This window comes from Vidua chalybeata, chromosome 13 (genome assembly GCF_026979565.1).
Source record: "Vidua chalybeata isolate OUT-0048 chromosome 13, bVidCha1 merged haplotype, whole genome shotgun sequence".
In the NCBI taxonomy this organism is placed as follows: domain Eukaryota; kingdom Metazoa; phylum Chordata; class Aves; order Passeriformes; family Viduidae; genus Vidua; species Vidua chalybeata.
In genome coordinates, this window is record NC_071542.1 from 1487946 (window position 1) to 1513632 (window position 25687).

General features: G+C 51.6%; 1 protein-coding gene across 1 annotated transcript in view; it reads right to left on the bottom strand.

Moving 5' to 3' along the window:
* Positions 1–25687, bottom strand: part of LOC128794464 (uncharacterized) — a 77596-nt gene that overhangs the window by 39637 nt on the left and 12272 nt on the right. The window contains exon 3 of the mRNA XM_053954337.1: positions 517–559. Coding sequence (XP_053810312.1) covers positions 517–559 — 43 coding nt within the window. The remainder of the gene's footprint in view (positions 1–516; positions 560–25687) is intronic.

The window sequence follows — 25687 nt, forward strand, 5'->3', positions numbered from 1 at the left end:
GACAACACTAGCTTGCAGCCAGGACTGCAGCTTCTGACATGCACGTTTCTTCTAGGTCTGAAATGCTCCTCTAAGCCTGGCTCCTGTGCAAATGTCCCCAGACAGGTTGTGCTCTCCTTCCACCCATCAGTTCACCTTCTTATTGTTCCAAAGGTCCCCTGAGTCACACCCAGTGGAAATGCCTCCCAGCTTTTATTACAATCATCATGCCAATCACCAAGGTTTCAGTTCCCGTCCAACAAAGATTTCCCAGGAAGGATTAAAGATGCCCACACTGATTGCCTTCATGGACTATGGGAGGGCACTGACAGACTTATCTCAGAGTATTTTCACACACAGGGGAAATAATTCTGGGGTGAAGTGCAGCAGGAACTGGCTCCTTAACAGGGGCATACTCAGGTTCTTCCACCTGCCTGGGGAGCAGTGGTGGTGCCCAGCCCCAGTGCCCTTCCAACCCCATGTGACACTTTCACAACAGACGTGAACTCAGCAAGGAGAAAACACAACTGCACTTACCAGAGCTGAAACCCTACAAGGACCTGCTGGTGAGGCAAGGAACCTGCAAAGGAAGAGAAAAAGAGATGTGGTTCAATGGGTTGGCTGTGGACAGCAGCAGGGGAGTGTTGGTGCAGCCCAGCCCTGAAGGGGTGGATGGGACAGCACGTTCAGACAGGGCTGTGGCAGGTCACCTACCCTTGCATTGCACCAGGACCATCTAAATTGATCAGGGCCACCTAAATCCAGCCAGCCCCACTTGCCAGCCTCTCCAGGTGCTCAGCTGGTGCTGGCAGAGCTTCAGCTGCTGCACACAAGAGGAATTCACCACGGGATTAAGGAGCCATTTCCATCATTACCATCCTGGTAGAACGCTGGGCTGCCCCATCAACGTTCCCCTCTCATCAGCTCCTGGAGCACGCCATGCAAATCTGCGCAAAGGAGTCACAACAACGCACCTGGGAAACCATAAATATCTGTGAAAAGTCTCCCCATAAATCCACAGGAAGGGGAATTTATGGTGCTTTCTTTGGAGATTTCTCTGGGTGTTCCCTATTAAGCCATTGTGCTTGTTTGCATAAGTATTCCTCAGACAGTAAAGTCTTCTCTGCCATCAGTTATCGGCTCTGCAAACAGGAGCAGCACCAGGCATGGGACGTACAAACACCCAGCTGTAAAGATGAGAGACTGGCTCCTCACCTTGTGAAGAAATAAAGGGTATTAATTGCTTAGTGCAACCACGGCACACTCCCAGCAAGGACAGGGTGAACTGGCAGCCCTGACATGTACTGCGAAAAGGGAAATGAGCCAAAAAACTCTCTGTGTACTGTCAGGGTTCATGCCACACAATGGCAAAGCTATGGAAAAAATGAGGATTTTTCACATCGTTGGGGAAAAAAGTATCAAGTGGACAAGAAATACACAAGTGCTGGAATCAGCCCCAGCTACCCAGAGAAATTGCTATGATGTATTGTCCAGCCACATACCAAGGCCACTACAGAAATTAGGTAAGGAAGTGCCTTGCCTGATATAGCAGCAATGACTGCGTTTGTTAGTGATAATACATCAGTTACTAGGCTGGGTAGAAGCCTTTCCCACAAGAAAGGTTGACACTGGGCCTTATTAAAGAAGGTAATACCCAGTTAAGACACCTACTGGTCTCATCTGACGAATGGTTGACACAATGCATCATATATATGCAGGAGGGGTTTGAAAATAACAGAATATGCTCCATGGTATCAGCCCACACCTCTGGAAATACGGGTCCATGATATACAACCTGGAGATGACATTTTAATTAACATGTTCTCATGAAAATACAAACTGGAACCCAAGTGGGAAGCACCATATACCATCTTACTATGTTCCTATTTTGCTGTTAAGTTTGGGAAAAGAAAGATGGATACACCATTCTCCCATCAGGCAGGTGGTAACCAGCCAGCCAGCTGACAAATGACTGACTCCTGGAAAAACTCTCACATCAGCTGAGAACGAATGGGACATCTCACTACTCTTGGTATTATTGACTCTGTTACTGCTGCAGCATGGCTAAGGATAAAAATGATGGATGATCTGGATTATTGGAAAGTTAACAAATCCAAAGGGAAGATAGTTTTCCTAGATTATATAGGAACAAGGTTCCCAATTCCTGAAACACCTGGCTGGTGTCCATCAGATAAGGTTTATAATTTAGCCTGGGCAGAGGTAAGCAGAAGGACAGGTCTCATTGCATGATAATACCAGCTGCTGCTCAAGACTTAATACCAGTTGTTGCGTGATGACAGATAGTAGTTTAAGAAGTAATAGTATACAATTAACATCACTTGTGAAGTGTTGAGCCAGGAGTGATTACCCTTTCCCTGCTCATCCCCCTTCAAAGCAAACAGGGAGGGATGCAACTGGTATTACAGGGACAGGACTGGGAGTCCTAAATGGTATAGATGTTGAAGTGTTCCTAAATAAACTAAGTGCAACAACAAGTGATTTAAGCAAATTAGAACACCCATTGCCATCCTCTTTATTAGCACTGGGGACTAATCAAAGGCTCTTGTCTGATACATTGCCTCTGTGGGAGAAAATTAATGAGAGAGACCACTAGCTGATTGTAGAGGCACTTGGAATGGCCCAGGGCAATCCTTCACCAGCTCTTAGATGTATCCACACTCAACTGTGGATGCACTCCACAGTGGCAGCAACTACAAGGGTAGGCAAATGCAGCACCTTACCCACAGAGGTTTGAAAAGTACCTTGGGACAATACAACTGGAAGAGAATTTCAATCCTGGTGGTATTCGGCCAGTGATGACCCCATTAACAATAAGGTCACAGTTTCTGTCTTAATAATAACATGCTTCAGTATACAGCACATAGCCAACTGTTGCACTAAATCACAATACAATCATCCTCCTTCCCACAGAACATAAAGTATGGATACCAAAAGGTGGACACAGGTAGAAAACAGTATATGGGAACAACAAGGATTCAACTGTGACGGCGTTAAACCCCAAGACACGTCTTGACACTGAGCAAAATGTTTGTCATTTTGAAACACATGCCAATGAAATCCCTGCAACTGCACTTATGTATATTGGAAAAGGATAAGTTTTCTTAAGGACCCTTTGTGGTTTTATATTAGTAGGTGATATTATTGCAGACAAGAGTAATCATTCAAGTATTTGCATTCATAACTTTAGTGGAATTATAGGGTATGATTTTAATTATACAGCTCCTGTTACGTCCTGCCAGTTGTTACAGTCTAATTATACACTAGTTAAAGACTTGTTACCTACTTCAACCGGAATTAATCTTAATGCTGGTAAGGAAATTATCACAACATGATGACTTACATCAAGTATTAAAACATATATGAATTGATAGAAAGAAACTATAATCACTGTCCACCATAATGGGGATGAAATGCGGCGTGTGTTCAAAAGAGGAAAAAAAGACGGAAAACACCACTGGTGGGAAACTCTCCCGGGGTGGTCATCTACAGCCACAGGAATTTATAACCTCCTGCTCCACCCAGTGGTAATCATACTAGCTTTGAGTCTATTAGGTCTGGTGCTTGTGATCATTCTGTATATAAGATTATGGAAGCTGATCGTGCTTTTTGAAAGGCTTTGCAAGCTTTGCTAAATGTATTAGCAGGGATGCTTAATAAAAACAAAGGGAGGGCTGTAAAGAAGTAAAGGCTATTAATTGCTTAGCATAACTTGCTTAGCATTAGTAGCTAAGATGTGCTGAAGCTTTAGGCCTCACTTTGAGCAGATTTCACCCCGTACAGCTTCTGCAAGGCTGCCTCGGTTAATTGGCAGGAGAGCAGGCTGTATTTCAGCTATGACATTTCTCTGCATGTTTAACGTATCCCTATCGTGGCTCCAATGCACTTCTGCAGAGATGGGTGGGAGACTGGGGAAAATGAGTAACACGTTTTCTTCCAGCATGAAATTGTGAGAGTGTCCTCCACTGAGTGCAATTACTGCGTATGTGACTTCTGTAGGCTGCCTAATACTGCTAAGTATACTGGAGATTAAGGGATTTGGGGCTCTAAAGTCCATTTCATCCATCCAGGCCTGAGCAAGGCAATGAGAGCGGGGAAAAAGTCTCGCAGGAACCACTGGACCAAGCAGGGTCTGGCCTGCAGGTGACCATCCCACCACGTCCCCTTGCTGCTCTCAGACCTGTCCCAGGCATCTCTGAGCTCTGTGGGGGACATGAAGGAGGGGAACGCAGATGCCAGGGCCAAAGCACCTGCAGTCACATCCCCAGGGCTGACCCCTCACCAGTGGCTACCAAACCCAGCACACCCCATCAAGGATGCTCCTGAGCCTATGCCAAGCACTGCTGTCATGTTCCTGCATGGCTGAGGCCTCCCCAGGGTGGCATGTCAAGGACACAGGGGACAGAGGGAAGGACTTAAGTCATGGTGCTGCTTCTTAGAGTGCTCAGGAGGCAGAGGAGAAGAGCTGTTATCCCTGAGCTGGAGACCTAATAACAACACTGGGGCATTCCTGCTTTGGCCAAGGCGATGGCATCTCCCTGCCCCATGGAGAGGGAAGCTGCAGTGCTTCCCATGGGGCTGGACAGCGCTGCCAGTCCCCAGCCCTGCTGCACCTTGGCTCCTCATCAGAGACTTACCCTGGGGGAGCAGGCTGAGCTCTACCCTACCCCAGTGCTAGAAAAAAGGAAGCCTCAAAAATAACTCTCCTACAGAGCCAGCATCCTGCCCAGTTCAGAGCAGGCAGAGGCCAAGTCCTGCTGCCGCTCCTGCCCAGAGGGGAAGCCATGGCAATCTCCCCCCAGTTCTTCCAAGCCAATGGAATATGAAGCAGAGCAAATACTGGGCTGTTGTGAGGGCATTGAGGAGTGAAGCAGAACAAGGAGATAGCTTTGTGTAGTAAAAGCTGCCCTTACGTTATGAGCTCAGACACAGCCTTGTGCATCCCCAAGCAGCAGAGGAGCCATCTCCACTTTGATCTGAGTTTGATTTAAAATGGAGCATCTCCCTCAGCGTCACCCACGGGGCAGCAGCGCAGCAACCTCATTTTCCTCTGCTTTATCCCTTTTGCCACCTGCTGTGTGCCCAAGGTCCCAGGGCCACTGGCTCCCTGCACACCCTGGCCATGATGTTCTGGGGCACAGCCCTCAGCTGTGGGTGCATCCTGCTCCCTCTCTGCTCTGGGGTGGGGATGAGCCAGCACAGAGCCAGGGAAATGAGAACTTGCTGGGGCATAATGCCAATTCAACGCCCATTAACTTCCCACAAATCCTCTGCTCCACAGCCTTATCTTCCTCTGCCGCGTCCCCTTGCTCCCCCCTCTCCTCCTCCTCCTCCCAAGCTAATGGTCCTTTTCGATGTGCAGACAAGCTGTGTAGGTACTCTTGGCTGTGCTTGGGAGCCCTTCAATGGCAGTATCTGCAGGAAGGTCTGATAGGAGACATCCCTGACACCCCTTGGTGGCACCTCTGAAACCCCAGGCACCCACAGGCCATGGCATGGCCCCACACAGCACAGCTCATGGCCAAATGCTCTCCTGCTCTTGCAGATCGAGTATCAGGCTCTGAACGTTAACTTTTACAGCCTAACATATCCTGCACCAACCCACATTGCCAGGAGATACCCCAAAGCCATCACCTGATCTGGGTGCAAATGGTTGTTTAAACACCCCACACAGTCTTGTGCATACGGAATAGATTTACTGTCACTTCTTGTAAAATTAGGAAGGGATAAAACCAAACAGCTGAGCAGCAATGTCTGCTGGGCAGGGGGAGAGCAACACCAGCGTGGCTCAAGGGCTTTGGCTAGAAAGGGAGCTCCAGAATTAACACCAGCACAGCTCACCATGAGGCATCTTTACTTGCAGCTCCTTCCCCAAGAGTGGATTTGACCTGGGAGCTCTCCTGACCCGCAGCAGCCTGGCAGAGCTCGTTTGAATCAGCACTTTCTGGAAGCAGTCATGTTTCAGTGCTCCTTCATTGCAGGGCAGGAGGGGCAGGAGAGGCAGGAGGGGCAGACAGCTCCCCTGGGAGCTCCAGTGAAGTTCCTCAGATCAACAACAGATGAAAAGCACTGACAGTGGAGCTCAGCCCGGCTGCCCTCGCTGCCAAGGCTCTCACTGCACTGCTGGCCTTGCAGGAAGCCAGTGGCAACACAGAGCCAACAGCAACCCTGCCACTGCCCAGGAACAGCTTCAGGTCCCTCGTTGCCCTTGACCCGAGCTGTCTGCTCCCCACCTTGTCCCCCTGGGAGCTACATCCATGGGCTCACAGCACTGGTTTTGCACCTTTTCAGCAAAGAGCCCATATTTTACACAACAAATTGAACTCAGCCCAAGCCTTAGTATTCCACCAGAAACTGTTTGCACAGGAAGTTTGTGTCCAGTCCGTTCCATCGAGAGGCACAGCTTCCTACATGAGGAAGGGCTTTGGAAAACAGAGCATTCCTCGAGGCAGCAGATAAATGCTGGACCAGAGTTAGTGGCTGGAGGCTGGAATCTAGGCAAACTGGGACTAAAATAAGGCCTGACTGCTGGACAATCACAAAGAATATTGCAGCAGCTGAGTTAGGAACAAGAGGAATAATCAGCCTTCAGCTATGTCAAGGGAAAGCGAAGCTGTTTCTCCAAAGGAGGTGCCACAAGCAACATCCAAGAGTTCCAAGTGGAATACAACTGTGGAGGGGCTGGTTTCCACCAGTGCTACAGACCTGTGACACGTGCCTGGGGATGGTACAGCCACCATGGTCTCAGGTTTGGCACCAGCCTTTGCTCCAGCCAGCAGGTCACATCCCTCTCCAGCCATGCTGAGGCTGTGGGACAGGATGGGAGGGGAAATGCATTCCCAAGCCCATCTAACCTGCCTATGAGAGCTCAAAGCATCCTTACATCAGTAATCAAAACTCCACAGGATCTCCCAGCCCTTCCAATGAAGGGCAAGGAAAATTCTCCTTCATTGCAGCTCCCACCTTTTATCTTTAAAAACCACAACAGGCAAGGTTAAAAAAAAAAAAAAAACATTATAAATAATCCAAGGAAAAGAATACAACAGCCTTTGAAACCCCATCCTACAGTTGAAAGGGAGGGATGGAGGCAAGGCAAGAAAGCCAGTGTAAAACCTCATTACCATCAGAAATCCTCTCTCCCTGCCCTTACCTCCCTGCTCATTTCCATATCACAGGGGACACAATACCTTTCTTCTCTTGAAAAACATCCCATTTTTGCAGAGGCTGTCCCCACCCCCAGCACTGGTTTATGGAGCTGGGGAACAAAAGCCATGCTCACACCTGCCCTGGCAGGCAATGCCAGTGTGTGAAATCTCCAGGCCTTTATCAGCCTCTCGGGAGCAGTTTTTACCATTATTATTAGTAGTATACTTGATCTTTTTTTTTTACCTTTAGCTTCAAGATCCTTTAGTCAGTCAAATTACACTCAGAGTAGCAGAAGTGGCAGAAAATAAAGCATTATAAGGGGTTCAGAAAGTTATTTTCATCTCAAGGTGCTCGTAAGAAAGGTTGACAAGTCTTTATTCTGTTCTTATGGGATAATCTGTAGGTTCCCAGCTGATAGGGGGGAAAAATTAAAAGCATCAGGAGAAATTGCAAGAAGAAGTAAAACTAGGCCTCTGCATAAATTGAAGTAACGTGCAGCTTGGCTGACAGCTGAAAGCACTGGAGGGTGAAATGTCAGCGCCGGGAAGGAAAGGGGCGGCCACAGGGCCTGGGCAGGGCTGGACAGAGGGTGCTGGGTGCAGGGCAGGAGGGTCACTCAAGCCCCCTCCAGCTGGTCTTTCCTCATGTTAAGTGGACCTGTCACATCTTTCCAGTCCAGAGCATCACTAACAGAGCAGGCGGAGAAGGGAGGGGAAGCAAAGCAGCTCAGCCATCAGTCGGCCTCCCCCATACTGCCCTGGATGGCTGGATTTGTCCTGCTCCTGTCTGGCTGCTCCAATAAAAGCTACAAAGCATCAAGTCAGGCACGGCAAAAATTTTCTGCCCAGACTTCAGGCTCTCACATTTACACACACAAGGCAGGGCCCTGGGAGCTCCCAGCATCTTCCCAGCAAGCACTGAATGCCGGGCTGGGAGCAGAGCCAGGATGCCAAAGCAGGGGCCAGGATCACAGGGAGATGCACAGAGGGAAGAGAAGAAGTGGGACCATCAACTCCTCTCTGAGCCATTGGCCCGTGGGGATTAGAGATTGATGCAGGCAGTGCTGGATGGCCAAGAGTAGTAGGGACAGGCTGCAGGCAGGCACGAGGTAGCAGGGTCCTGAACAGCACAGAAAAGGTGCAATAATGCATTTGTGGTGTGAGACAGCCTTTCCCCTGTCGGGATCTGTGATATTTAAATGATCCCGAGATATTAGAAAGTCTCTGTCTTTCAGCCCCGCTGCCAAAGGAGGAGTCGTAATTCGTCTGTGCTGGTTTTCAAGGTTGTTTATTCTTTCTTATCTATAATAGTCCTCTCTGACCTGCAGCAGGTCTGTCCTGCAGGACAGCGTGCAGGGCTCTGCCCCTCAGTGGGATGTTACAAACATTCTGTACTAGAAACTACGTGTGCTATATTTACAATAATGTGCCAATATCCATCACCCATGTTGAGCAGTGTGTCCCCAGCCTGAACCAATAGAAAAATGCCAACAGCACAGTGAAACATGGAGGGCATGAAGAAGAAGAAGAAGAAGAAGAAGAAGAAGAAGAAGAAGAAGAAGAAGAAGAAGAAGAAGAAGAAGAAGAAGAAGGACGAGGCACGCCCAATTTCTTCCATCTTGCCCCCTTTGAACCCCTTATCTAGAGTCCTAAAATTTTACTTTTGCACCCGTGCCGCACTAATTTCTGCTTGTGTCAAACACTCAGAGCTTGTAATTCATCCTGTAAGACTGAAAACTCTTTTCCATGGACAGACATCAGAGCCAGTGTCTCTCGGGGCTCCGTACAGGGGGGCTCCTGACCCCCTGCCAGGGTTCCAGACCTTCCAGGGCAGCCACAGGGATGCCGGCTGCTGCGCGGCTGAGCCACGCGGAGCCGAGGCGGTGCTGTCACCAGTGATTGATGGCATGGTTCAGCAGGAAATAAATTCCCAGGCTTTTGCAGGAGGTGAACTGGGGGGTGTATCCATCTTAAAGATGCTTAATGAATGTGCCACAGCCCGCGGAGTGGCAGCAGATACATCTCTGCAGCCAGCTTTCCCCACGCTGTTCCTTGCGAGGTTCAGGCACAATTTAACAGGTTCTTATTGATTTTATTTATGTTTCCCAGGCCCTGGCAGTGCTTAGATTGCCCCAGTCCAACAAGAACCCCATAGTCACAGAGGCGACTTGCACTTGATTTTCCCATCCTGTTCCTCAACGCTGGGGACAAAACCTGGTGTTTGGCCAGAAAATATGGAGTTTAAGTCTCATATGGGCTTCAGCTTCAAGGAAGAGGATGGTGCAGGACAGCTGGGGTGATGGTGAGCACTGGCACAGCACTGGGGCAAACACTGCTGCCACCCACCCACACTGCCCCAGCACCAGGCTCTGGGTTTGCACCTTTGGAACTCAAAGCAAAATAAGGACCTTTCCAAAGACACCCTTGCAAGATGGACTTCGGAAAGTCCTAGCTTTTATGTAGCTTAGCACACCTTAATTTTCAAGGCAAGAAAAATGGCAATCAGCAGTTCTGGCATGTGACTTGGTTTTGTATTTCCCTCTTCCCCTTAGGGAAAAAAAAAAGGGGGGGGAAAGAAAGAAAGAAAAGCAGCAAAGAACAGCAGAGACCTAGTTGACCTTTCCGGCTAAGAGACCTTGTCTGAATCACTGGATGGTAACAATGAATGAAATGCCAGTGCCCTGCCTTATAAATACCAGCTTCCTCTTGGGGTGAAATGCCATCTTCCAAGCATGGAAAAGCTGCAAAGAAAATGTCACCCTCGCCAAGGTGTGAAATGCCAGCCTGCTCCAAGATCCCCAGCTCAGCCGTGGGGAGATCGGCAGGCTAATGCCTGCTGCTGGATCTCCAAATTCCTCCTGTCCAGGGCCTCTCCAAAGCTCCATGGCATGAAGGGGACAGAACTTCAATGTGGGACAGACAGCCAGAGCATGAGTCTTCCAGCATTACCTCCAGCTTCTCAGCAGTAAGCTACTCAGAAAAGCTTCCTGGAGGATTTGGGTTATTTCCCTTTTTCAGTGGCTGTGAGTCAGAGGGCCAGTAAGATAAACAGATCACCTTTCAAGAATGGCTGGACAAGCCAAAACAGTTATTTCCAGTTTTACCAGTGAGATGAAAAAACAATTGAGCATAAGGAGATTTTGTCATCTAAAAAGTTTATCACAACCCAAACTCCTAGTTCCCAGCAAAAGCTGTTGTTGCTGGGTTTAATCCTGTTTATTAAACACGGGAAATCATCCAACATACTGTCCTTGTGTGAAAAATGCTTCCAATGAAGCTGGTGATATTTGCAATATCTCCCCTACCCTTCTCAGGGCCAGGTTTGGCTTAATCAAAGCCACATTTTCCAGAAGCTCATCCTCCCTTTTTCCCCCATTTGGCATCCTCCTACCCCAGTTTCCCGGTACCAAACCTGTTCCAGGTTGGGGCAACACAGCAGGAGGGACACCTTGGACCATCTCTGGGAACTGCAGGGCTGCAGAAATGCAACCAAGCCTTCCTACCTGATGAAATTACGTCGGGAAATGAATGAAGTTGCTTTTTGTCTTCTGGGAACTGGAGCTGTTCTCTTTCCCCACACCCACACCTTCTTTTTTTTTTTTTTTTTTTCCATAAATGTGTGAAATAATTTCACCACCATTTTTTTTTTCTTTCAGTTACTCCTCCTCCCCTCAGATCTCGCCTTTCCTGGCATTTGAAAATAGCTCATGAAAAGGAGGAGGAAGGAGGGGAATGAAAGGAAGTGTGTGGGGATGCAAGATGGAAGGGAAGAGAAAGGGAAAATACATGAATACTGAAAATACATGTTTTTCAAAGCAAATCAGAATGGCTGATTGCTTCGACTCCAGAAACCATTCTAAGAAAGGGCTGATAATCAAGGAAGTTTTCTAAGGCTCTCTGCATCCTCTCAATTGTCAGGCAACACCTAGGAAGAAAGTGGCACAGCACGGCTGCCTGCATCTGCCTGTACCTCATGTGCAGGCAGCCATCCCAGCAAGGAACAGCGACCTTCCAGGGACCCAGACACCATCTGTGCTCAGAGCCGAGCGGGATCGCTCTGAATGGATTTTTTTTGACCTGTGCAACACTTGTGGCTGGAACAGAAATGGCTGGAAGAACCTCCTCAGGTTTGACAAGCCGCCGGCAGAGCGGCATCTTGGCCCCACAGGACCCAGGGGCGCGGTGAGGGAAGGGTCTCAGCCACCTCTGGCCTCAGAGGGGCTGCAGGCTGAGGGCTGGAGGGCTTTTTTCTCCAGCCAGCTCCAGGCTGATGACCAGGATGCCCCCAGCTTGCTGGGCAAGCCATTAGTGCTGGAGCAGTTCCAGGGACAGCTTTGTGCCCGAGCCCTCTCCCTGCTTGCCTTGTGGAAGATCTCTGTGGGAAATGGTTTTAATGCATCGGCACCCGTGTGCATCGCATCCAGAGTTTTCCTGCAAGTGCTTCTCTGTAATGGATTTAATCCTTGACCTGGAGTGATGCTGCTCTCACAGGTCCCCAGGGAATCTGAATTCCAGTTGCTGCACAGCTTTCCAGCCAGGAGAGGCAGCGGGGCAGCAGCACTGCACCCCTAATGTAAATCTCCTCTCAGCCTTGGCAGTGGTGGGAGGGAGTGGCACAGGGGGAGGGATGCTCACTGCTAGGGGAGGCAGCCAGGGCAGTCTTTTCCTCCCACACCCCTTGTCTCCACTTGATATCTCTTCTCTCCCTGCACAGCACCTTCCCCTTCCTTCCTGCTCCTGTTCTCTGGGCAGCACTTTTGGGGCCAAAGGCATGCTTTCCAGTGTTTTTTTTTTAAAAAGCCCCTAAAACCTGCACGTCCCTAAACCACTGCATGCCTGTGTCTGCCACAGAAGGGACTCGGGGATTTACGTTAGTGGTGGCACGAAGGGGAATCTGCAGCTGGATCTGCAGCAGCAGGAAGGCTGGCATTGCCAGCATGGCTGCCGCTGGAGCCCTGGGGAGCCACGCCATGAGCAGCACAGCTCTGCAGGGATGCATTGCCAGCTCCAAAGGAGGCTTCCCATCCCAATCAGGAGCATGACAAGCACTTCTCGCCTTGACAGCGTCAGAAGCCAAGAAGGGAACTACGCCTCATTCTGTGCTACGCCAGCAGCGGGAAAGCTGAGTTGGGCTGAGCTGGGGGGAAGTGGCAGCACACTGAGGAGAGCCTCGCTGCTCTAGGGGGCTTCAGGCCAGGCAAGAGCACCCCCACACCCCCCAAGAGTGAAGATGGGGGGCTCTGCCATTGTGTGCAGCTCCCTCGGGACCTTGGAGGGGATGAGTTGACCAAACCAAACAGGCAGTGCTGCCTCAGGCCAACACAGTCTGCAGAAGCCCAACAGGACCACCTTGAGAGGGCAGTGGGACACTGAACATTGCTCCAGCTGAACTTCCCAGCCCAGCAATCCGCTTCTTTCCTCAGGAGATGCCACCCTGTGATGCTCTCTCTTCCCACCCTCCCACAAGGACACTAATTTTTTCCAGCTGAGCTGAGGAACAAACAAATCATCACCCACTCCAAGTAGGTGGGTTGGCCACGGTCAAGGAGAAGATGCTTTGTGTTTGGAGCTAAGTCAGCAAAGCCAGATGACAGGCAGCGAAGCCACCCTTTCCAATAATAGCACTGTGACACACGGATCACGCTGCTCCAGAGGTCTCCAAGTGTGAACTTCATAATCCCCCTGCTTCCAGCACACAGGAATGCTGCTTGCAAAGCTAATCATCCTCTAGGGCATCTTCATTAGCCCTAGAGCACTCTGCTTCTGGCCTCCTGCATGCCCATGGCCCTGGGCCATGTCCTGCTCTCATGTACCGCAGTGTAAATGTGTGTATCCACACCTGACATCACATTAGGGATATTTCACTGGTGTCCAAACGTGCTCTTGGAGGCTCAGAAGAGCAGCACTCCTTTCACTTCCAACGTGACAACAAGCCTGCAAGACCCCCAGCCCACCTTGTGGGTGTAACGTGGGCCTGACGCAGTTCCTTTTCTACAGCCCCACCTTTTACCTCCAGCAATCTGCAGCAATCCCTCCTCTCCTGAGCTCAACAGGAGACATCTCAACTACTGAGCCTCAAAATCAGACACAGCACATTTTACCCACACATCCCTGCATGCCACAGACCAAGAGGCAAACACTGAAATACACCTTAATCCTCACTCACAGAAGCGCCTCCTTCCAGAGCAGCAAATTATTTTATTATAGGAAAAGTCCAACCAGGGACCACACTGAAAGCCCTCACAAGCCATGTGCAAATAACCACACATTAACAGCCAGGCAGGCACTGGAGCAGGGCAGTGCAATGTGGGCTTCATGTGGGAATACCAGCTCTGCCCAAGGCATGGCCGGCGCTGGGCTTTCCATGTGTCATCCTGAGCCCCCCATCCTCCTTCCTGCTCCCCAGCACCTGCCAGTGGGGTCCCTTTATATTTTACTCTGCTCTGGGGCTGCTCCCAGGGCTGTTTGTGGGGCAGCTCTCTCTAGTCCAGCCCTGAGAGTCCACACTCCTCTGCACCAATGTGGGAGCATCAAAAGCCTCCACAGGTTTCAACACAGAGTCCCACAGGTGTTTCAGCTCGGCCAAACGAGATTTTTTCCCAGGAAATGAAGTTTTGATGGACATTTTCCAGCCACCTAGAAAGGCACACTGTGCCTGCCAGCACTTGCACTGCTTGGGTGTTCCCCAAGGATCTGGACCAGACCTGGCACAAGCGTAAAGCAGCATCTACCATGGCTGGGAGGAGACTGGCTGCAAACCTGGCAGCTCAGCCTTACAAAGCTAGGCCAGACACGGGGTTTCCATACTGCATAGCTCCCAGCCCTGCCACATTCTTCACTCGGGATGTAAGACGGCACGACGGCCTCGGATGAACCCAGCTCTCCCACCGCCACTGGGCTTGGATGTGGGGCTGATTAGAAGGATGAAAAACCAGTTCAGCAGCGGGCAGCAGGAGGGATGTGCTGGCAAGGCCCAGGCTCACCAGCCTGTGGGATGCCATGGGAGGCCTTGAAAGGAAAGAAAGATCTGAGCGGGCATCGCTGCCCGGCTCCCTCTGTAACAAGGGACAGGAACAACCTGCAGTTCTCAAAGAGCTCCCAGATGAAAGCAGCTCCATCCCCAGGATCTTGTTATTATTTCACAGATGTTTCTCACATACCTTTTCTTTACTGTTATTTTTCTATAGTTACTCATTGCTCTCGATAAATGGGGCCTCTGTGGCTGCAGGCAGTGGGTGGCAGGAAAGGCAGGGCAGCTCTGGGGGGCTGCCCATGGCACCGGCAGGGCCAGACACTGCTGAAACACACAAAAACCACCGCTAGGGATGTACATTTTATGTGCACCAGCAGGTATACCCTGCACAGGACCTCAGTCCACCTCCCCAGCTCCTTCTGCTCCTCGCCAGCAGGATGGGCTTTGCAATGGCTGGTTTCTCTGGGAATTGCTAAGAAACCCCAGCATGAAAAGCATTAGCAAAGTGCAAACTCTTGTGACCCAGCCTCTACCTCTGCCTCCGGGCAGGATTGCCATAAGACAATCAGAAATCCAGGCTGAGGAGATCCTGCCTGGTCTGCCCCAAATCTGGCAGTAAAAACAAAATCTCCCCCTCCTTGAAAAGCTAGAGCTACTAAATGGCAGCAGGCCAAGCTCTGTCTTTGCAAAGCAGCCCTGAGCAGGACAGCCCCAGCCAGGGTCAATGGGCAGAGGGACCATGCAGGGATGGGTTGTCTTCCTGCTCTAAGCTGGGCATGCAACCTGGCCCTTGGCCTCTCTCAAACCCTGACTGAGCTTTGGCAGGATTAACACGATGGCTGAGTGACAAGAGAAGACTGAAAGGGGGAAAGGTAAAGGATTAAAAATAGATTCCAGTTTTGTTTCAAATATTGTAAAATAAAAGGTCGTGCAGCAACTATTGTGGAACCAAAAGCACGCCCGCATCTCGGGCTGCGAGGCAGCTCAACAGCAGATGTATTTTTCATTAAAAGACTATTTAATATTGCAGGTTCCTGCTGAAGACCTGCTTTCTTGGTTCTGGCTGATTGCCGGGGAGACACTTCTTCCGCTCCTTTGCCTGGAGGAGCAGGGATTTCCTCCCACAGCCCCGAGCAGTCCCTTTTGCACATCTCCCTGCCTTGACACCCCCAGGAGCATCTCTATCCCCCACCAGCACCCCCAAGCACACACCCAGCACTACAAGAGAGCTCCACATCCAGCACACAACCCATGTATCATAGCATCAACCTGGCAAGCAAAGGTAAATAAGAAACAAATTATCAGGCATTTTTAAAAAGGCAAAATGAAGGGCAGGAGCAATCCCAATGGCACAAGCCCAAGGACTGGCAGTAAAGGGAACTCCTTTCCCCCTAATGAGAGACATCTAGACTTTGTTAACTCAAACTTTCTCATTTATCACCTTTGCACTGCCTCTGTCTGCCTCATGGCTGTCAGGCCCTGATAATGTATGAACAGCAGTCATTTATCCCTCAACATCTCACTCAGTACAGATGCACTGTGCTGTGGGAATGGATTCACCCCACGCCCAGTTCAGCTCCCAGCACAATAAGGCCAATTTAGATGTTTAGCCAAATCCTCCTTTCTCCTCTGTCCTCCTTTTATTTTATTTTAAAGCCAGCAGGTGCTGGGCTCAGCAATTGGAAGTGACAAGCAGCTGCAGGCAGATCGCTGAGTGAAAGCTTCTCCTCTCCTGCCTGCTTCTCTGTCTGTGATGTCCCCCTTGGGCACCCACCCCAGGTACTGGCACCCTGGGGGGCTGCACTGGAGCACCTGGTCATGCTCTTGGTATTTTCTGGGCTCTGAAAAGCAGCACAGGAACCACCGACACACAGAGGCATCTTAGCAGTGGGGCTCAACACAGGCAGTGACCTCTCTCGGTCCCCCTGGAGTTGGCTTTGGTGTCCCCAGGTTTCCCAAACACGCTGTATTTGGTTGGGATCATATGCAGAGCGCTGGCTCTGCCTCCCACGCAGCTGTTGATTGTGCAGCAGGGCTCTGTTTGTTCGAGATTTGCAAGAGGGAAGGAGGGAGCAGCAGGCAGCTCTGCAAGTGGGTACGTGGCTAGATCCTGCCATTTTCAAAAAATAAAGAAATTGCCATTAATTAATTCTTAATTAATTAACAAAGGTTTCAAGACTGAGAGATGCAGAATGCCTAGAAGAGAAAAAAGAGGCAAAACTCCCTGGCTGCGGGACACATTTCTTCTGGTAGAAAAGCTTTTTAGGAGATTTAAGAAATGCACATTCAGATGATTTTGGAGGAGGCATGCAGAGCTGGCCAGAGCCCTGGTGGTGCCACCCCCATGGGTGCTGCCCCTATCCTGTCGGCTCCTGGTCCTCCAGCCCAGCCCATCCCTCTCAGAGGGACGTTGCCTGCGATCAAAGGAGCCGCCCACAAAAGTCCCCAGGGCTTGCCGGCTTGCTGGGAGAGGAAATATCAAACCTGTCTGGAAATCAAACAGCAGAGTCAGAACAGAGGGAAGAAAAGAAAAAAAACACAGGAAACGAAACCTAAACTGACATCCTTTGTAACTGAAAACACCCAGTGCAGAGAATCATCGCTCAGGGGACAACACGCTTTCTGCAGAGGAAATCCAAAGTGACTCCGACCCCGGGGCAGCTTCCCCAGACACCGCCGGCCATCGGAGAGGGCCGGGCATGAGGAGTGTCACTGCTCTCAGCCGCAGGTTTCCGGCGACAAGCTCTGAGCATGCAGATGCCACTGTGTGTGTGATTAAAACCCCGTGAAGCTTGTGCCAGGAGGACTGGAGCAGGCAGCCCATGGGCTCTCCCACCACCAGCAGTGGCCAGGCAAACGCTTCCCTGGGGACAAAGAGCCTGGCCACTGGAAGAAATCTTCTTCAGGGGCTCTGATGGAGCCCAAATCTCATGTTTCAGCCTTAAGACGCTGTCCTCTCTGCTACCCAGCTGGCAGCAATGAGCAACGAGCCAGAGAACCCTGCTCAGAGGTTCCAGCAAACCAGCAAAGCACAGAGGAAAACCAGCCAAAAACCCCTGAGCATGCAGATTCCATTGCTCACTAATACCTCACTTGAAGGCATTATATCCTGAACTTTAATGAAAGCTATGTATAATAATAATAATAATAATAATAATAATAATAATAATAGTAATAATAATAACAATAATAATAATAACAATAATAACAATAATAATAGTAATAATAACGGGTATTCAAATTGAAAATGGGATGCCAGTTCTCTGCTCATCTCTGCTGTGGTCTCTTGCTGATCTCCAAGTGGAAGCCATACTTTAAAAATATTCATATGTGCCAGACACTCTGGAAGCAAGACCTCTGGCAATTTGCCACAAAAACCCATACGGGAACTAGAAATCACAGGCAACAGAATGCATTTGCAGTCCTACTGGGAAGACCAAGGCAGGTAGAAACAGAAAGTGAGGAAGGAGGGACAAGGCACATGCTCACGTTCCCTACTCCAGTCTGACCAGTCTGGGGCAGGCACCTCCAGAGCAGAGCAATGTGGCATCCCTGGAGTGCACGGGGCACCAACAGGGACTTCACAAAGGCTTCTCAAGCCCACAAAGGAAAAGCATGGGAGCTTTTACCCATGACATGAGGCTTTCACCCTGGCCTGCTCACAGCAGGCAGCTGGAGGGTTTGCTGCTGGGCTGGATCTGAGCACAAGGAGATGGCTGCAAGCGAAGGATTCACAGCCATGTCCTCAAGCAGCCCTTGCTGCCCCCACGGCCCCGTTCCCAATCTCCCAGAGCCACCACCATGGCATGGGCAGGGATGGGAGATGCTCTGCAGGCGGGCAGCCATGGGAGCTGGCGCTCCTCCTTCCTACCCAGCTCCGTCCCAAGCAAGACAGTGGAATTAAGCGCAAGTTATAATTAAGACTGGATGTTTGAAGAGAAACATAATCTCCGTTCCGTGGGATTCGCCGGCACAACAGTAATTAACGTCTCATTAACATTCGCCTAATTAAGCAGTTTATGAAAGTGGATAGATTTGCATACTGCTCCACTTCAGCTTCAGTGCATCCAGTTATATCCAGGCACCAGAATTAACCCTTCCAGGGCATTTCCAACCAAGTTCCCAACCCTGCAAGTCTTCCCAGCCTCTCCCTCTGAGGACACGACCTGCTGTCACTGCACATCTCTCTGCACAGTGCTACCCAAAACCTGGCAAAACATCTCTCCATCACCTCTTTTCTAGCCAAACACCTCCTCCCTATTACCTCTTTTCCAGACAAACCCATCCTAAACCTCTCCAACTTTGCCCATTGGTTATCTGTTTTTAAATCCCTCAACTGGTTTCAACACTTTCCCCTAAGTCCTCAACACATTCATAACGAAGCAAAGAAGATCTGTAAGAGTTTCTGAAGATAGGGAGAAATGTCTCCTAAAACATTTCATGCTATACTCATTCCCAAATGTTCTTTAATGTTTAAAAACAATGACTTCAAGATTAAAGAGATGCTCTGAATTCTGAACACCAGTTTAAAAGCAGGATGCAACAGGAGCTTCCAAAAGGGTTTTACCATAGGGAATATGTTCCCTCTCTTTGAGAGTCCTCCTGTCATTGAGAGGAAAGGCAAACCAGCAAAAGCAGTGACAACACCCAGATGATGCCCTGTCCCTCTTGGGGACAGCAGGACACCATTCCCCATGGATCCTGGAGCAGCCCATCAAACAAGACACATCACACACGCACCCCTTGGCAATAAGTCACTTGAACTGCTGGACATAACATTTTCCACTGCTAATACCGGCTTTCTCTTCTGGTGTTGGATTAGTAAAGCTGCTGCATCCATCATAGGCTTAAAAAGACCACGTGCAAACCTGCCTCCCCCTGGGGCAGCTCCTGGGGGGCGAAAAATGAGCTCTCTAGTTAGTGGTTAATGCTTGGAGACCAGATGCAGCTTTCCAGCAAATACAGTGGGAAAGAAAAATTCATGACACAGCCTTTCATTGAAAATCAATAAAGCCCAGACCTGCCTGTGAAGTACACACTCAATTTATTCCTCGCTCAGCTCCCTGCGTCTTCACCACCAGCCTTCTCAGATCAGTCAGGTCCTTGCAGCAGGACACAGTGTCCCTGCCCACCTCTGGGTCATGGCACTGGTGTCACCAGAGCCACATTGGTGTGTGGCTGTCACCTCCCTGAGCCGGGCAATCCCAGGCCCCCGGCTGGCCCCAGGCCATGCTCCTGTGGCTGTGATCCAGCCCCATAGCACCCCTCCCCACAAAATGTCCAGGAGAGACAGCCCAGCTGTGTCCAGTGGCAAAGGCAATTCCAAAGTTTCCTTCCATCTCCCAGCGGGTTCCTACAGCTACAGCACAGTGCTGTGCCAGAGAGACGCTCTGGATTTGCACTTGGAACACCTCTGTCTTGAAAACACATCTTAATTTTCCCCTCTCCCCAGCAGCCAAGAAACCTTCCTGAAAGTGATGATGGAATGAGCCATCCTCCTGAGCCAAGCTAGGACATCCTCTAGTCCTGCCTGAGTCCTATCCACAGGAACCCCATCATTTGTCCTGTCCTGCTCCTCCTTCCCCTCTGAGGAGGCTTTGAAATCCATGTGAGACACCCAAAATCCCTGCAGATTTAGGCATTTACCTTTAACCATTTTTTCTTCCTCCCCAAATCTCCCTGACAATGCAGGAAACAGTCCCAGAAAGGAGTGGGAGGGAGGGGGGAGGGGTCATGTCCCTGAGCTTTGCCCACCCCCAGCTAGTGGGAGACCTCAGAATTCTGGGGAGATGGAGAAACAGCTGCTCCTTTCTGATGCTGGGGTTGCATCCTACATCCCTCCTGCAGCCAAATCCTCCCTGGGTGCAGGAGAGCAGCTGAGGGATGCAGGCAGGGGAGATGCAGCACAGCCTCCCCTCCCTCCCTCCCGCTGTCCTCCCTCTAGCTCTGCCTCTCCTCCTGCACGGATCCCACACTGCCACCCTCACCCAGAGCCACCACAGCAGGACCAAAGAGCCGCCCGGACACCGGGGTGAGGGGGGGCTGATGCCAACCCAGCCCCACAGCAGCTGCCTTTGGTGCTGTGCCTGGCTGTGAGCAGAGAGCTGAGGGGGATCTGGGCAGAGAGAGGTGGGTGTCCCGCTGTGCTGGGGGCTCGAGCCGGGCTCTGCAGCACAGCCTGACCTACTTTCTCGGGCGGTACAGTCACACCAGCCGCAGCGGCAGCGCGGGGTTTCTTTTCTCCTCCAACACATACACACGTCTTCTTAAAAACCGGCAGTGGGATCACGGCGGGGTCCCCTCTGTGCCACCACCTCAAAGCAGTGGCTGTCCCCTTCCTCACCTCCAGCCAGTCCTGCTGCCTTTGAATGGGTGCCCTCCTTTCCCTACCCTTTCCCAAAAAATTCACGGCACATCTCAGCCAAGAGGAGGATTTATTGATCGTCTTATCTGTGTCTAATCCCAGCCGGAGCGCTGCGATAAACGAAGCTGGCTAAATAAAATGCCTTCCTGCAAGGTCTCTGTGTCGAGAGCAGCTGGCTGCTGGCGGGGTGCAAAGTGGGGAGCAGCCCCCAGGGTCCCCAGACACACCCGTGCAGGGAAGAGCAGCCCATGATGGCAAAGGCCTTGAAAGAAGGAGAAATGTGCTGTGAACACCCATCCAAAGCTGAGGACAGGGGTGGGGCACAAACCAAACCCCAACTACCCCATCTAATCGATGGTAAGCAGTTTAAATGCTCTTTCACTGCAGTTCAGGGAGCCCTAATTCCAGGCATGACCTGAATCTCTTTAAAAAGAGAAGAGAGGGGAAGCTGGCAGGCAAGGAGTGGGGAAAGCCAGAAATGCCAGGGATGCTAATTTGTCCCTGTTTCCTCTCTGCAGAACAGCATCTGGGAGAAAAAGCACCTGCTAAAGAGAAGGGATCCCCGTGGAGCAGAGATCCGGAGGCGCGTGCTCGCAGCAATCCCTATTACCCAGCCTGGACTGGAAACGCTTGACGCAAGAGCAGGATGACGGATGCTTCTGTCTTTGTGAGAGCAACCTGGGGTGCCAATGAGCACTGACAAACCAGCCCACCCCAGCATAAGGAGGGAGCAGGGGAGCTCAGCCCAAATGCGGTGTGGCCGTATCCAGGTCAGCTGGTGAGCCTGCTGGGAAGCACGGGCTATAAAAAGCACAGGCAAGATGCTGGGATCATCCCAGAGCAGCAAGGAAGAGGTGAGGATGGCCCTGCCCTCTAAGTCAGCAGTGCCAGGGTGGCAATGGGCTGCAGAGGATGGCACCAGCCACACAGGACCGTGGGCAAGCACCCTTCTCCCTGGGATTTCCAAAGTAATGGTCCGTGAAACAGCACTGACTAAGAGTTATTGCTGGTTCTCCAGAGGGAGATGGGGTGTGGAGGAAGGGGGACTGAGGTGGCCAACAAGGCAGGGCTTGCAGATGGAGAGATGCAGTTTGGCACCCCCAGCCCTGACCGAGCAGGCAGAGGTGAAATTGCCATCCCCTGCATCCTTCTGTGCTTGGTACAAAGTGGTTGTGCTCCTTCAGCAGGGAGATGCCATGGGGAGCACCAGCCTGGAGCCCCACTCTGCATGGAAGCACCAGCCCGGGACCCCATTCTGTATGGAAGCAGACATCCTGGGTGCACTGGAATGGGGACAAATCCACTGACCAGACAAGCCTGTCATCTCAGCCTATTCCTGGACAAGGCACATGCATGTGGCCAAGAGCTTTCCTCTAGCTCAGCATAGCCCCAGATCCCCTACAGACAGTGGACAGAAGCAGGGCTGGCTACACCGGGCTTTCAGCTCAAGCTGTTCCCTCCCACCCTGCTGCTCTCCTGCCACCCAGTGTCATGACATTCCCTCTGCTCTCCCAAAGAGAATCACAAATCTGCCTGAAATCCCTCCTTGGAGGCCTGAGCTTTGCCAGACCCTCTGCCAAGCACCACAGACCAAAGGGTTAATGGGTGATGAGGGGAAAAGGCTTCGATGCCTGTTCCCCACTCCCCACCCCGTGTTCCCCTGCAACGGGACCTGTATGGGCAGCAGTCACTGCAGCCCTGCCCCCCAGCCCCAATTTTGGTAGAGCCTGGCAGGGCACACAGGGAGCTGTCAGGCCCTATCATGACTCACACAATCATTTCTCCCTTCAAGCCAGGAAAAAAAAAAAAAAAAAGACATAATAAAAAAAAATCAGACAAACGTTTGAAAAACTGGAGATAAACAGAGGAGAGAGGAGATGGAGGCAGCTAATGAGGTCCCTGGCCCCGACAAGAGGTGCGAGGAGAGCACAGATGCTCCTTGGCCGGCAGCGATCCCACCTGTCGGGCACAAGGAGCACACAAGGGACAGCCCTTCCTGGCACAGCCCTGGCACGGCTGGCAGGCACCCGCGGGCAGCTCCGGGGAGCCGTCCCCAGGGTGGCAAAGCAGCCGGCCCCGGGGCCAGGACCCCCGGCAGCCCTGGGGCGGTGTCTGCACAGCCACACACAGCACAGGGATGGCAGGATACCCTGGCCCCATGGAAACCTCACCGAGCTGCAATGAGCAGACCGGGGGCACTCCCAGATTTATTTTTCTCTCCTTGCTCTATGAAACACCCATAAGCTTATAAATGCTCAGTCAGGAGGAAGCCAGAACCCCAAGCCTGTTCCCATGCAGACCCCCAGCTCCCCTATGACTTAGCCAACCCCTGCCCTAGGGACTGAAAAAGGAGAAAAGCCGAAAAATCTTGATTCTTATAGCTAAAACCAAATGTGTCACCTCAGTAACAAACTGGCCTGCTTGCCTGGCAGAAATTGCTCTGTTAAAATATATATCCATATTATTCTTTTTGAGCTGCCTTTCCCAAATCTGTTCAAGAATGTGGAAGTTTTCAAGTCCCCATGGACAGCAAGTCTTTCTGCTCCCTTCCCAGCACCCAGCAAGGTAATTATCTGCCAGGAGCCCCGGGGCTGTGCCACGGCTGGTTACACTGCTAATTAGTAGAAACAAGCCAGTCCCCCGGGGCACACCAGGTCCATCCCCATTCCTCTCTGCCTTCTTCCTCCTCCTCCTCCTCACCCTGGAGGGCATAGCAGAGCATCTTGTGTTTAGCACCAGGGGGTCCTTGTACTCCTCCCTGGGTGCCAGAGGTGCAAAGGTACTCCTGCCCACCCAAGAGACAAGGGACAGAAGGACCCCAGAACACCCATTGCCAAGAAGATGCTCCTTGCCATGAGGCTACCGGGCACGTCAGGACACCGTGAAGAGCACTACTTCTACTGGTCCCAAGAGACTTACTACGTGCGTAACTTAGAATCTGTTTCAGCCTCTTCTGGAGGGATACTTAAGAAGTGGAGCCTTCCCAAGAAGTCTTCTCTTCCCAAAATGAAAGGAAAAAAGCTCTGATCTTGGAGGCATTTAAATCTCCCCCCCTGGACTTCTCTAGTTTTCGCTCCTCACTAGTTTCCCTGTCTCCTCACCAGGCAAAAGTCACATTTAAATAAGCCACTGGATTTCCCAGGAGAAGGGCAGAGCTGCGTGCTGCCAGAGTGAGTGCCAGGAGGCAGGAGCAGCACGGGAGGCAGGAGCAGCACGGGAGGCAGCATGGGGAGCGCTGGGAAGATGCCCCTCGTGCACGTGATGCGTCGGGAGGAGCATCCCCCAGTGCCTGGCCCAGCGAGATGGGAGGGAGCAGTCAGAGCCCAGCCACCCTACCAGGATGGCTTCAGGCTGCCAGGATGCCACACCATCATCTCCTCGCCCGCAGCACCAACGGGAGCTCAGTGGAACGTGCCGACGGGCGTGTTCCCCACCCTTGGATCACGGAGCGCACAACGGATCGCTGATCTGAGGAACGCGGATGGCAGCTCGGGCTCTCCAGATTTACACCCCTCCCTTCCTGATGCTTTGGTGCAAGATGTCCGGGGCCCCACACCACCAGGAGCAGGGACCTTGGATCCCAAGGGAGCAGCAACAGCAAGAACTGGGGCTGTTCTCAGCATGTAAGCTGAGAACCAGCACCAAAAGCTCACAACCTTCACAGCTGAAGCTACTTATCCAAAGCTATACCAGGACACAGAAAGGAACTCCAGATCATCACTCCAAGGGATCCAAGACTCTGCTGGACAGGTTGTCCTCCATCCCCCAGAGGCTCCCTGCTTGGGCTGGATATCCCACCCTGCCCCGGGGAGCCCTGGGTAGGGCTGAAATAGCCCTCAGCCAGCCAGTGCAAGCCCAGAGCTTGTGTGTTCCCAACGTCAATCCCTGCCCACTGCCTGCTTGTTTCAGCTTCCCCAGGAGATGCAGAAGGGGATGAGGCTGGTCCTGCATACCAGGGCTTCCCCACAGAAAGAAATCAGTGGGGCATCTCCTGCTATTAATGAGCAGCATCCCAGGCAGCCCCTGGAAACACCAAAGGTGGATTGAGCACAGGACTCATTCCCATCACCATAAGGAAGACAGGACTACCCCCCCACTAACCCCCCTCTTAATGCAAGACTCTGGGGGCCCCCAAATGTGTGGAGCTCCTCAAAGGCTGCACCACCCCAGATGGACAGGAGGAACAGGCACTCACCCGGGCGCCGTTCCTGGGAAATTCGAGCTCCTCTTCCCATTCCCCCCACTCAACCAAGAGCGAGACCAGCTTGCAAGCCAGCCCCCGCTGCTCCACGCTCACCTGTGCTCTGCCCCGCCAGAGAGCGGCTTGGAGCTGCTCAGCCTTTGCAACAAACTCCCTTCCGCAGCAAGACATCAGCCTTTGGGTGCTGCCTGCCCCTTCCACGCGCTGGCTGCTCTGCCTGCCTTGGGGATTTTTTTCCTTTTTTCCCTTCCACCCCGTAGCGTTTTGAACGTGCAGATGCCCCAGCTTCTTAAAATTCAGCCTGGGGGCGTGGGAAGTGTTTTGGAACATGCCCAAGCTGTCTGCTCCGTGCGTGCGCGCTGCTAAAAACGATCCACCTACTGCCCCCATCTCCTGCACCGCTTGTCAGCGCCGCCGTGCCTTTCCAAAGATAAGCAAGTTTACACACGCAGCCCGGGAGCAAAGCCCCAGGAGCAAAGCCCCGGGAGCAATCCCATCGGGGCAGGGGGGAGCTTCTCTGCTCAGGCACCAGGCAAAGTTTCCATGTAGAAGTAGACAAGGAGCAGGGTGCCAGGCCTAGTGGAAGCTGTCCCTGCCTATGCAAGGGTGGTGAAATGAGATCTTTAAGGTCCTTTCCAACACAAACCGCCCCATGATTCTGTGATGGACAGCCTTGGGAATAATGCCCTACCAGCCAGGCAGCATTACCTCCATCCCCTCAGCATCACAGCGAGGATGGCACAGGGAGAACACATGAAAAAACCAACTTAGTTGCTCTTGAAGGATGCAGCAGCAGAGGAGCACAGCCACCCTCATTACCATGAGGGCAACGTCATGGGCTGCACTATGAGCACGTCGAGGACACGCAGCTCGGCAGCCCTGCCCGACAGCTGAGCATCCGCGTGGCAGCACAGTCCAAGGGAGCGGAACGCATCTCCTCCCCAGCAATTCTCAAGGGCTCCACCAACAAATAATCGAGCTACAGAGATTTGACAAATTAACCTGTA